Raw genomic sequence first — 12,121 nt, 5'->3', positions numbered from 1 at the left:
TGAGTGAAAAAGTAAACTCAGACTGGTCCAAGTTTACTTTCCAATCTAAGCTTACTTTGGGAGATATATTTTAATGAATGGCTGTGCAAAGTAAACTCGAACCGATCCAGTTTACTTTAGTTTGGGAGAGACATTTCTACAATAGGACTGAGTGAAAAAGTAAACTCACACTAGTCCGAGTTTACTTTATAGTCCGAGTTTACTTTGGGAGATATATTTTAACAGAATGGCTGTGCAAGAGTAAACTCGGACCGGTCTGAGTTTACTTCACAGTCCGAGTTCACTTTGTGAATTAGATATATGGACTGCTCTGAGTTTACTTTAGTTGACTGCAATTTATTCAAAACCAGAAGACATTCCTTTAAGCACAATGGGAGATAAGAAAAAATTTCAACCCAAGATGTTGGCTTCATGCGCTCTTGGAGCCACGCAATCTCTCTCTCTCTCTCTCTCTCTCTCTCTTTGGGCATGGCCATATCTAAATCACTATGGCCATAGTGAGTTCTAAATGGACCGCTCTGAGTTTACCTTAGCGTAGTTGATTGCAATTTACTCAAAACAAGAAGACATTTCTTTAAGCACAATGGGAGATAAGAAATCTATGAGTGAAAACAACGGGAGATAAGAAATCTCTCTCTCTCTCTCTCTCTCGGCATGGCCATAGTCTAGATTAGGTAAAACAATTAAACATTAAATTGAACAGTAAAACATTAAATTCATTAGTAAAATATTGTAACACCAGCCAGCCACATCTGAACAAAATCGTGACAAGATACATACAAAATGAGACAAGATTACATATTTCAAAACGTGACTAAATACAAAATGAGACAAGATTACATATCATGGATAAAAATGTAAATCGAGATACAAAATGTGTCAAGATACTATCATCAATACAAAATGTAAACCAAGATACGAAATTGGACCAAGATCCATATCATCGATACAATATGTGACTAAATACAAAATGAGACAAGATTACATATCATGGAACAAAATGTAAATCGAGATACAAAATGTGTCAAGATATTGTCATCAATACAAAATGTAAACCGAGATACAAAATCGGACCAAGATCCATATCATTGATACAAAATGAGGCCGCATGTCACATGACATCAAGAAGATAGCCCTTTGCATAATGTGACATGACACCAAGACAAGAGGTGGCTCTTGATCGTTCTTGGCCATGCCAGGTGTAGGAGATCGAAGCACCTCCAAATCGTCCTCACCTAGGCGCTTCTTAAATACCTTCACTGGGGAGAAGGTATCGTAGTCTCTTCTTCGTGCAGCTTTTTTTATCTATCAATATACTGTACCATATATCCCTCAACAGAACAGCCTTGTCAAAAGGAAGAGTAGAACCTTAATGAAGTGGCTCACTCCATGCTCAAAGTTGTGGCTTACCCAATTCCTATTGGGAGGAGGCAGTCTCAACTGCATGTTATGCCCAAAATTTATTGTTGACCACAATCCTACAACATCTAACTCCTTATGACGCTTGGACTGACATCAAACTAGATGTCTCCCATATAAGAATTTTTGGTTGCCATACATATGCATATGTCGTTTGCAGAGAAACACCACGAATTGGATGATAGGGTTGAGAAGAAACTTTTCATAGATCAGTTTGGGGTCCGCCTTTATAACACCATTACTCGACGGTTCCAATTGAGTCGGAGCCCTTCTTCAATGAAATGACACTCTTACCTCCCCACCAACAAAAGGTAGAACCTGAATTACCCACTGTGAAAGAGGCATCAACATCAAATAGGCATGTTACACAAATGGTCTTACCAAGGAAGATTTCAATGACATAATAAATTTTACTGTAAACAATGCTACAAACTACATTAATACACCTCAAGCTCCACCACTTGTCCAACAAAATCGAGCTGTCAACTCTCCTCCACCAGTTCCACTGAAGACACCACAACGCACTGCTCCTTTGGTGGCTGCAAGATAACAACAGAGTGCAGTTCACTGTTGGCATTAGCATTCGTTTGTATCTCATTAGACATCACCCTTACAAGCACAAGGGGTCATGCATTGCAGCAAGCAATCACTAGGCTTAACTAAAATTCTCGTCAACCTCCATGTGGCACACATGTAACTGGCATACGGAAAGTGAATTGATACTCTGATCTCATCACCCATGCCTGTGTAACCTTGGTTTTCCCAAGCTTTTTGATCCAGCTCAGCCTCTTCTTTCCAATGATGCCCTTGGCTCACGGTCAACTCAGTTTGACTTTTTGCTTTTTCTTGCTTTTTGACCAAGACTGGTGCTTTTTCTTGTGTCAGCTTCATGAACCCTATTCCCATGCTGTCATGATTCTGTCCATGTGTAGGGGCATGAGTTCCATCATGCGAAAAGAAATAGTTACATTCCCTCTCTCTTATATCACAGTTATCCTCAATTATGGCATACAAACATTCCATATGTTCCTAGTACTAGCCCCATCTTAGATCACAATACGTTGACTCAGGCAACCATGGCACATGAATCCTTATCCTATTCAGTTGGCACCTATGAAGGTGCTCCCTCTACTAGTGCCTACCATGAAGATGCAAATAATGTTCCATCACCCAGTGCCTACCATGAAGATGCAAACAATGTCCCATCACCTTCAATAAGTTTACCAACCATAGCTGCTTGCGTTCGTGCCCCCTCAACTCCCCCTCAATGACTTCTTCACATGAGGACCCACAGTCACGTTCTCCTGCCTCCCAATGCCATGCTCCCAGGTATCGCCAACTATGACATACTTGGTGAAGCACATGTTGCTGAGATTCTTGAGACCCCACAATCTTCCCTTGAAAACGACCTCAACCCTGGTGATGCCCTAACTGCCCTGACTGCACTTGAGACAGATTTATGGAACACCGCCATGGATGATGAGTATCACTTGCTGCAACAAAACAGGACTTGGACATTAGTGGACCGGCCACCAAACCATTGGCTTGTGACTTGCAAACATCTCCTTCGACACAAATACAATCCAGATGGCTCTGTTGCTCGTTCCAAAGGGTGTCTCGCTGTCGTGGATTCACACAAGTCCAGGGTATCAATTCTACCAAGACCTTTTCCCCTGTTCTGAGCATGACTCGCTCCCTATACGGCCTGAACCAGTCTCCCCGTCTTTCGTACCTTAAGTTTAATACCTTGCTGTTGCTGCAAGATGTAAAAGTCACTCACGTAATAAAGCCTATTAGCTGGTTTGAAGTACAACACAAATACCGCTTAATGAATCAACATATCAAATGTCACCACCTTGTATGGCCACACTTAATGAATAATTTCTCTACCTGTGTGACAATCTAGTTCTCAAATTGAGTTAAAGCTAGTTCTGCTAATTTCTACAATAGCATAGAATTATTCCACTTTGATTCTTATGCCCAAATAGCTGCCAACCGATGTGAACCTGCAGAAGTGCATTGCGAAGGTTATGATATGCCCAAATGAAAGAACTAGGAATTTTCAATACCAAAACAATACTTGACAATGAACAAAAGATCACACAGTTCATTAAAAGTATAATTGATCTTTTCTCAATTTCTCCATATTTACAATTGGAGTGCCAAAGGTGAGTCAAGAGTTTAGATTACTAATCTTTTCTTTGGGGCGAACACCTAGCAGCATGCAGTAGCCTTGCGGCCCCTGTGCTGGAAGAGGGTGGTCTTCTTGGGGGAAGGCGGCTTCAAGAGGGTCTTGGAGGAAGGCAGCTCATGCGGGCGGAGGACGTGGATGGTGTGCTGCCTTTTGGCAGTCTCCTCTCGCTCATAGCTCAGCTTCAACCTGCGCTTGGCAGACTCCAGCTTCTCCTCGTAGCTGCTGCTGTATGATGAAGTTGTTGATAAAGACGATTTCTTAACCTCTGATTCCAATGTTGATGGGGGAGCCATCTTTTGGATGGATGCTGCCTTTGTGACTTCTTGCTGCATGTGGGTGCCCTCCTCAAAGCCACTACGCTCTGGGAGAGCATAATCATGGTCGACAAGCCTTTTCCAAGCCTTCACCATCCGCTTGTTGGCGAGGGTTGCCACGCACTGCGAGGGGTGCTTGCGCAGGCCGTTCACCACCTTCCCGACCTGTGTTGCTTTGAGGAGGTCCAAGGTCATGTGCACCCCCTCCAACTCTTGCAACCTTCTGACTCAAATTTGACCAGTTTTGCTTTGATGGCCAGCACGCTTTCATCCAGTAGGGGCTCTACCACCGTCGAGGTGGTGGTGCTGCTGCTGCTCTGTTGCCTTGGCGCAGGAAGCTGGCGAGAAGAAGATAGTGCTGGGATGTGGATCATCTTCTCAGGCGTTTACAGCATCTGCGCCAGGCGGTCTCTCTTTGCGGCCAAGCTTTGCGGGTCCTTCTGGTAGGCCACGACGATGGCTCTCTCGCAGGCGGCCCACACATCCTCTGGTCCGAGCATCGTCTACACGACGAGCTGCTGTGAGTACTCACTTTGCTTTTGCTTCGCTTTGTAGCGTACCCTACCCTGCCTTTCTTCTTGCCCTTTATTTACAACGGGAAACGCACCATTGGCAAGTGACTGCAGAAGCGCAAACTTGTGCTAATCAGAGACTCGGAGTGAAGGTGCAAGACACACACGGCACTACACGCAGGCACACACGAAGCAGACGAAGATGAAACAAGAGCATGTAGGGTAAACTCGGCCCAGATTTGGGAAATCAAACCCTGCCAAATTAAATTCTACCTTCCAACATTAACTAAACATTAATGTCACAATTATTCCCTTTTACACCCATAAATGGCACTTTCCGGTGACAGCTTTCACACGGACACCGGGCTGCGTTTACTTTTGGGTCACGTTTACTTTCTAGCGGACGGCACCTACAACCATTGATCCCAACACTCCCTTCCCGTGTGACTTAGTGCCGATGATAGCTTGCCTTGCCTGTTGATCCCAACACTCCCTCCTCGTGTGACTTAGTGCCGATGATAGCTTGTCTTACCTGGTGATGGTGCGTCTACACTGCCTTCGCCTAGTCATCTGCCACCTACCCCCATCCTCGTAGTTGGGGATAGGATGTTGGGTCTCTATCTCACCATAGGGAGAAGGTGACACGGTGATACGCTCGGTCCGCTCTCACCACTCTCTAGGAGGGAGGAGGCTGGATGTCCATGTGGAGCTCATTTAGCATGGCCACACGATGAGGGGGGAGAAGGCTGGAAGGACGTGTAGCCTAGCGATGGGGGCAAGCTTTGACGAGGTGAACCATCTGTCAGAAAATGAAGCTAGCTTGAAAAGTACTCCACCTGTTGAAGAATCGGATCCCCTGGAGGCATTGAAGAAAGATGACATGCGGTACCATCTTCACAGAGAAAATGCTTTACGAAGTGAAGGAATCCTAGCCCCCTACATCACCATCGAAGTGACTTTCGATGCTCGCCCAAGGGATTCCAACACTTGCCCTATTGTTCTCCCAATGGGAGGGAGAAATAGAAGGTAACCCTTCCTAAGGCTTGGAAAATAGATTGTGACCAATAATCAAGATACTCCACCAAAAGAGGTCAAAGGCGAGATCAAAACCGTGTTTCCAACGTACAAAGAACGCTTGGGCCGTGGTTAAGCTAAAGCACACGGTCTGAAGCTATTGGGTGTCAAACTCCACCTGATAGTAGCCACGTTGGAGGGTATGAATGTCTATGATCTTGCCAGGCTCGCCAAGGAGGATGGCCGGGAGCAGGTCATCAAGCAGGAGGTTACCCACAATCTTCCAAACCAAAGTAGAGGCATCGACACAGAAGAAACATGGGGCGGCCTCAGTCCGAGTTGACGGAGCGCTGCCATGGAGTCCTCCTGAATGGATGAGGACTAAAGGAAGCCGACATCGACCAAAATGAAGCAGTCCAAAAGCTAAAAACCCAATTGTAAAAATGCTGGAGGAGGGAGGCGGGGCGGACGCTAAAATGGGAGGCAAGGCAACAAAAAGGGAAAGGACACAAGAGGGAGGCAATAATGAGATGGGAAAAGGCCGAGAGAAAGGAGGGAGGGGGAGGGGGGGGCAGGCAAAGGAGGAGGCGGGATGAAGAGGGGCTAGGACGCACAAGATGTAGGGGATCAGGCGAAAGCGGGCGAGGTGACGAGCAGAAGGGTGGTAAAAGTATGAGGGAGGCGGGCACAAAGGGCGGCAGGCGAGAGAGGCAAGGCGGCTGCGCAAAAAGTGAGCAGGTAGAGGAGGAGGTGCGAAAGGCCGAAAGGGGTCAAAGAGGCAGATGTAGAATCGTGTAAGCGTGCGCAGGGGATCTCCAGTCCAGCTTGTCGATGATCTTGAACCTATCCTCATGATATTCATTAAAAGAAACATATTTAAAAGTATCAAATCTGTTTTTTTAAATAAACAAAATAACTTTAGTTTTTGGGAATGATAGCAAAGAAAACAGGGTCACAAATAATAACGTAGATAATTATGAAACCATGTATAAATCGAAGAAATCATGTTGGCGTTCTCACTAGAAGAATCTTCTAAATGGATACATTTTTAGCCCAATGCCCATGCATGCAACCTGCAATATTATATACATGGGCTCTACATTTAGTAGACATGTCTAGCATGAATAAGCACCGACTGCTCAAGCACTTGCACTAAGTCTTATCATCCACAACCTTATAAGTACATTTATGGACCAAGGAGAGTGCCCATAGTGCATGACCCATCGCCTGGACTCTCCTCAAACCTCTGAGAGGGCCTCTTCTTTGGCCACACAATTTATTGATCCAAAATAGTCTATATCCTACATGCTCGATAATGCCAAGTAAGAAAGACCACATAGCTCCATTGAAGCTATGGGCAATGGAGCCAAATCAATCAAGCAAGAGAGACCACCTAGCTCCACCGTCACCCATCAACAACTCAACTTGACTCCCCAAGAAAAGGGATGTCAAGTAATTATCAAGGAAAGTAGTAAATAGAGTCAGAGAAAGTAGTTGGAGAAATCTTTAAGATTAGAGAAATACACACACGATGCACACCTATCCATTGTCTATGCACGTCAACGACATATTTCACTAAGGACATCACATTGTTTTTCACACCTTGCACATTATGACACGTACGAACACATGTACCTGCAACTAACCTCGTCAACGACAACACTCCAAGTACATCTCTAGATGGGTAGACCATGGTGGACGCAAGTTTGACCCATGGTATGACCCCATCGCTTGGATAATCAACAACCTTGCAAGCATCTCCAAATAGCTTTAAAGAATATAACATCTCTTTCGACTCCAATTCAACACAAACACGCCTTGCCCTAGCCGACATATTTGCCATGAAGAAGCCCAATCTCTAAGCATCGAGCTATGAGATTTGCGAGTAATATTATGTTGCATCTTGAAAGCACAGAGTGCCATCTACCTATACAAATCATTCAATGGCGGTCCTAGCGCTATTTTCGCCAATCAAAAGACACGAGCTACTTCTACCAACCACATGATTTTGAATGGTCCAAACCACTTCCAAATAGAAGGAGACCACACATAAAGACCTACATCGCATATACATTTCATGCCGCCTCAACAAGCCTCCTACCACGGGAGCTTCCTAATTATTATCACCAAACATGCCTTGCAACTAGTTGCGGATCGATCCTCAATCTACCACTTGAACCTTGTAAACCAACATTACAACATATCGTGGACACCATCACCAACCTGGAAGCAAGCTTCATCATCCACCTAGTGCTCACATGATCACTATTAGAAAGGAAAGTATATTAACCACTTCGTTGGTTAACATGGTTTCATTTGCTCATCCTACTAATAAGATGCTTTGCCATCTTTCTTACCCAAATGAGCACCTATTAGAAACACATAAAGTGGCCTTACCATGAGCTTAATAGGAGAAGTCTAAGAACTTCATGTACATACTTATTTATGACAAGTAATAATGGCCAACTCATTTTTAAGGTTTAATCTAGTGTGAAAACTAATCACTTATAAAATCAATTTTGACAATAACAAACACACATCTTCGTTAGTTTTGGATTGTCGATTTTAAGGATATGACTTGTCTCACACCAACAATATTTAAAATCAAAGCCTATACTGCTCAAAGTTTCACATGAAACATCCACATGGAGCAACATTTCCTAATACATTATTAAAGTGGGAAGGAGTGGAAAATATTAACAATTAGACGACACCATAAGGAAGAGGTTTGGAGATGACGCCTAACTTAAACGCCCTATGGAGTTTCATGATAACATCAAAGCCCAATAACATTATGAATGAATTTTTACCATAATTATTATGACATGTACTCAGAGCCAAGCTTTGATGCAGCATGGACAATGAATATTGAAGAATGATTTCAACAATATCAAAGAAATATGGGAGGGCAACAATATGGACTTCCAAATGAGGGACGTTCAACTAGCTATAAGATTCAATTAATAAATTTTGTTTCTCTCCATTATTGTTTTTTTATGATTAAATCTTTCTATTCCAATATGTTCCTATGGCAATTGTGTGTAACTATTTTACAAAGAATTAGTAGCCATCAGGAGCTAAGATATCGTGATAATTATTAACTCTCCATTGCTTGCTGACAGATTTGATCAATTGAGCCAACAGAATCAGTAAAATGCAGCCGGATAAAGCTTCGAAGGCTTCCTATCTTTTTACCATTATTCTGACGAGAACATACATTACAGGTTCATATCGAACCTGTACATTAAAACAGCGGTCAAACAGCAGACAAAAGAGCCCATCTCCCCATCTCAGATGTAAGAGCATATCGAAACACTTTGATCGTATTCGCCAATGAAAGGCCACTTGCCATGGGTGGCTCTCTGACAGCTGCATCACTCTGCTCTGTTCTTTCATCACTATATGCTGTTATTTCACCAAGTAACTCGAAGGTGAGTTCTCTTGCCTGTATCGGTGTTCCAAAGTCGAAGTAGAGAGGCGTTGCAACTTGAGTAATGGGCACCGAATAATACCCTACTCGTACAGAAGGCCGGTTCTCCTGTGGATCAAAAGCATGAACACAATCAAGACTCTTCTAGAAACATGTTGCTTCCTCCCTTCTATGATATTAACATGGAAGTTTTCCACATGCTTTGCATACCTGAACTGCAGAAACACAAAGATATAGACTTCCACGACTGATGAGTAGGCCTTCAACAGAGTCCAAAATAGAATCCAAATGATTCTCACATTTCATGGGAATGCATCTCAAGCTGTTCTTAATAGTGTACAAAGAGTCCAATCGGAATCCATTAATACTAGGGGCAGATGGTGAGAAAGTCAGCTCTATTATGCGATCACTCTCCCTGTACGCTTCAGCTTCGACTTGAACCTGCTAAGAAAACAAGGAAAGCTTCTCAAGTTTAATTTATTCGATAGTTGTGTTGAAACATGTTTTTGTGTGTGATGTTGAGTGTGTGCACATGCACGGGAGCTTGTGTTACAACCTTGGAATGGACCGATGAATGGATAGGGTTAATACTTTTAAGTCATGCAAAGTGTAATATGGGGTAGCACTTGGCTATTGGAGAGTCAGTTAATAATCTCATAAAAGCAGGGTTCTTAACAGGGTCTAGGGCCCATCTAAGTGAATGGGGGTGAACAAAACTGTGTGCTCAGCCAGCAGTGGATCCAGTCTAGCTATGAAGCGCACATGGGACTGCCGAATCCTCTGGTGGTTGCCGGGTATGGTATGGGACGCAAACATCATTCACAAGGAAGGTGGTCTATGATCTGGAAGCCTCCGCCATCCCTGAGCATAGGAGAGTTAGACAGGTAATCCTACTGTTGGGTTGGTGAGTCCATCTTTCCTTGTGTTCTCTATGAGAGCGTGTTGGGTACGATGAAGGTTGGTCCCAGTTGCCTTCACTCACAAGCCTGTTTCAGCGTGGGTTTGTGCCTCTGTGCGTGCGTCTGTGTCAAAGTTTCAAAAGGAGATTCTTAAGGTTGGTCCCACTTGCCTACATAGGAAATTTCAGCCTGTGCGTGAGTGTGAGTTTGGATACTCTGGATGAAAGTTGGTCCCCATAGGGTGTGTCCCTGGGCGTGCTAATGTGCAAGCATGTGGTGTCAAGCTTCAAAAAGATGTCTGAAGTACAAGCGATGACACTTTTCTCTTCACACTGATTTAATATGCAGCGTAGTAAACCAAAGAAACCATTACCTTGAAGCGGCCAGACAGAACAGGCTGTTCGAGCATGTTCCTCAAAGCTTGTTTCATAGAAACATAAGCTGAAGGAGTTGAATCTGATATTTCCGGAAGATGCTTTCCTACAACTATTATCCTTCTAGCATGGATGCAAGGGGGTGCTACAGCACCTCCAAACGATCTCTGTTTGTTGATTGATGATGCACCCAAGCTCAAAAGGTCAAATTTTGGATCAAGTAAAGCCTTTGAAGGACTTTGAAGGGTAAGCTTCAACCAAAGGATGCGGCAATTCTCGCATTTTTTAAACTTGAAATACAGAGAACGTGGTGGTGGTCGGCCTTCACTTGCGCCAGGAGGTTCCTGCCCATAAACATAAGGGGCTGCTGCGACTTCATTTCTCAGATCCCATCTACCAATAAAGGTACGATCGGTTTCCGTGATCCAGTTGCCAGACCACACATCCAACTACAAACACAACTACAAAACGTCAGAAGAAAGCCAGGCTTTCTTGAACATACTAAAGCACATAGTTCTGGAAAAGTGGGCTTACAAGAGGTGTGTCATATGCAGAGTACCCACAGGAGCTGACAAGCAACACCAAGCCTGAAACAGCAGATGGAGTTGATAGAACTACATTCAGCATCACGCTGGAGACACTGGATGGAGCTTTCCAATATGTCTCTTGGGGTCCTAGAAAAGGATTTCCCAGTAATGAAAGAGGTGATTCCGAACCTTCTGCAGCTTCCACCTGCACATCAACAACAAGATTACTTTAGCTCCATGCTATTAAAATGACTGCTGATTTCCAAAGCTACATGAACAATACGTAAGATCAGGGGTCTCACAAAGTGTGCGCGCGCACACTTTTTTTTTGTTTTGTGAAACTGCACTTCCTATTTCTTTACTGTATAAAGAGAAGAGCCCTCAAGATTGAGGGCACTCCTTATACAATGTACAACCAAAAGCAGTTGAAAAACAAGTCCATATGCAGCTGGTCTAGTTGCTGTAGCTGAACACACACACACACACACACATGCATGCAGCATTGGCCAGTGTCTGTGAGTAGACACACATGCACACGCCCGCACACACGCGCACACACACACACACACACACACGCATGCATGCAGCATTGGCAGTGTGTGAGTAGACACACATCGCACACATGCACATGCACACAACAGTCTCCCAGCTTAAATTTTCTCACTAGCTATCAGGAAGAGATAACTTACACTTGCTAATAGGCTTGCATGTGGGTATTCAGCTAAGGATTTCTCGCCATTGAGAAGAGCTTCGAACCACTTTCTATCATTATCAAGACCTCCAGCATGATTGTTTGAAAACAAAGCCAACCCATCACCATATATCTCTTTGATTGTCTTGGCTGCTGCATTTCTAATCCTGCCTTTTCTTCTTTGAGATCCCAAGGCCTTTAAATGGTCCAGAAGAAGAGCATCAAGAATGATTTGATGAGGACAGCATTTCTTGCACAGAGGGTCATCCCAGCTTAGGTTTTGAAAAGCAGTTGCAGTCCCGCCAAAACCGCCAAAGCTCCCTGCCAGTGCAACTTCTTCCTTACTGACTCTGCACGCTGCACAAGCTTTACGCCGGCAGAGTCCACATGTTGCAAGTCCTGCTACCTTGGAATGAGGCCTTAACCTCCCATCTTTCCTGTTTCCATGAATTTCACAGCCATCTATGGTTCCATCCTTCCTTTGAGTGCTTTCTAGTCCTAGCTTTTCCAGCCCAATAGCAGATAACGATTCATCCTCGAGTGCTACCTGATTGATCGCAGCAAGCTGTGCTGCAGTCTGGGAGACTTGTGCCGAATACAAAGATGACAATAATCTGTTAGGATCAACAGAAACAGGGTCTTTACCAATGGAAAGAAGCATGCGATCCCTGTCTGCTGCAGACAAGCCGAGGCCAAAACGAATGATCTCAAGCTCCACAGCTTCTGAGAACTCCAAGCGTCTTGCCT

The 12,121-nt window shown here is 44.1% G+C and overlaps 2 protein-coding genes across 7 annotated transcripts in view; both read right to left on the bottom strand.

Moving 5' to 3' along the window:
• Nucleotides 1-920: 920 nt before the first annotated feature.
• On the bottom strand, nucleotides 921-4,543 carry LOC147610710 (uncharacterized). 6 transcript variants are annotated; one of them, XR_015263913.1, is made up of 3 exons: nucleotides 3,310-3,636; nucleotides 1,866-3,175; nucleotides 921-1,749 (listed from the first exon to the last, which is right to left on the bottom strand). XR_015263913.1 is itself a non-coding variant. In XM_086785395.1 (3 exons), the coding sequence occupies exon 1, from the start codon at nucleotides 4,120-4,122 to the stop codon at nucleotides 3,634-3,636; it is 489 nt and encodes a 162-aa protein (XP_086641521.1). In that variant the 5' UTR covers nucleotides 4,123-4,543; the 3' UTR covers nucleotides 921-1,749; nucleotides 1,866-1,958; nucleotides 2,096-3,633. The 6 variants fall into 6 exon arrangements, 5 of the variants coding, with proteins under 5 accessions (XP_086641521.1, XP_086641523.1, XP_086641520.1 ...); XM_086785395.1 differs by having other exon boundaries at nucleotides 1,866-1,958; nucleotides 2,096-4,543; XM_086785397.1 differs by having other exon boundaries at nucleotides 1,866-1,958; nucleotides 3,310-4,543.
• A 3,843-nt stretch (nucleotides 4,544-8,386) lies between these two features.
• Nucleotides 8,387-12,121, bottom strand: part of SAC9 (sacI homology domain-containing protein / WW domain-containing protein) — a 101,073-nt gene continuing 97,338 nt past the window's right edge. Inside the window, exons 8-12 of the mRNA XM_086785178.1 lie at nucleotides 11,373-12,119; nucleotides 10,691-10,888; nucleotides 10,156-10,605; nucleotides 9,094-9,324; nucleotides 8,387-8,991 (exon numbers count right to left, since the gene is read on the bottom strand). Of these exons, the coding sequence (XP_086641304.1) occupies nucleotides 8,710-8,991; nucleotides 9,094-9,324; nucleotides 10,156-10,605; nucleotides 10,691-10,888; nucleotides 11,373-12,119 (1,908 nt within the window). The 3' untranslated portion in view covers nucleotides 8,387-8,709. The remainder of the gene's footprint in view (nucleotides 8,992-9,093; nucleotides 9,325-10,155; nucleotides 10,606-10,690; nucleotides 10,889-11,372; nucleotides 12,120-12,121) is intronic.

The sequence above is a fragment of the Cibotium barometz genome, chromosome 48 (assembly GCF_041138505.1).
Source record: "Cibotium barometz isolate CiBa-2024 chromosome 48, ASM4113850v1, whole genome shotgun sequence".
Classification (NCBI taxonomy): Eukaryota; Viridiplantae; Streptophyta; class Polypodiopsida; order Cyatheales; family Cibotiaceae; genus Cibotium; species Cibotium barometz.
This window is presented reverse-complemented; position numbering and strand designations above follow the sequence as displayed.

Excerpts from the sequence above, each read along its gene's own strand:
- LOC147610710 (XM_086785393.1), bottom strand. The coding sequence starts at position 4,122 with ATGACCTTGGACCTCCTCAAAGCAACACAGGTCGGGAAGGTGGTGAAC.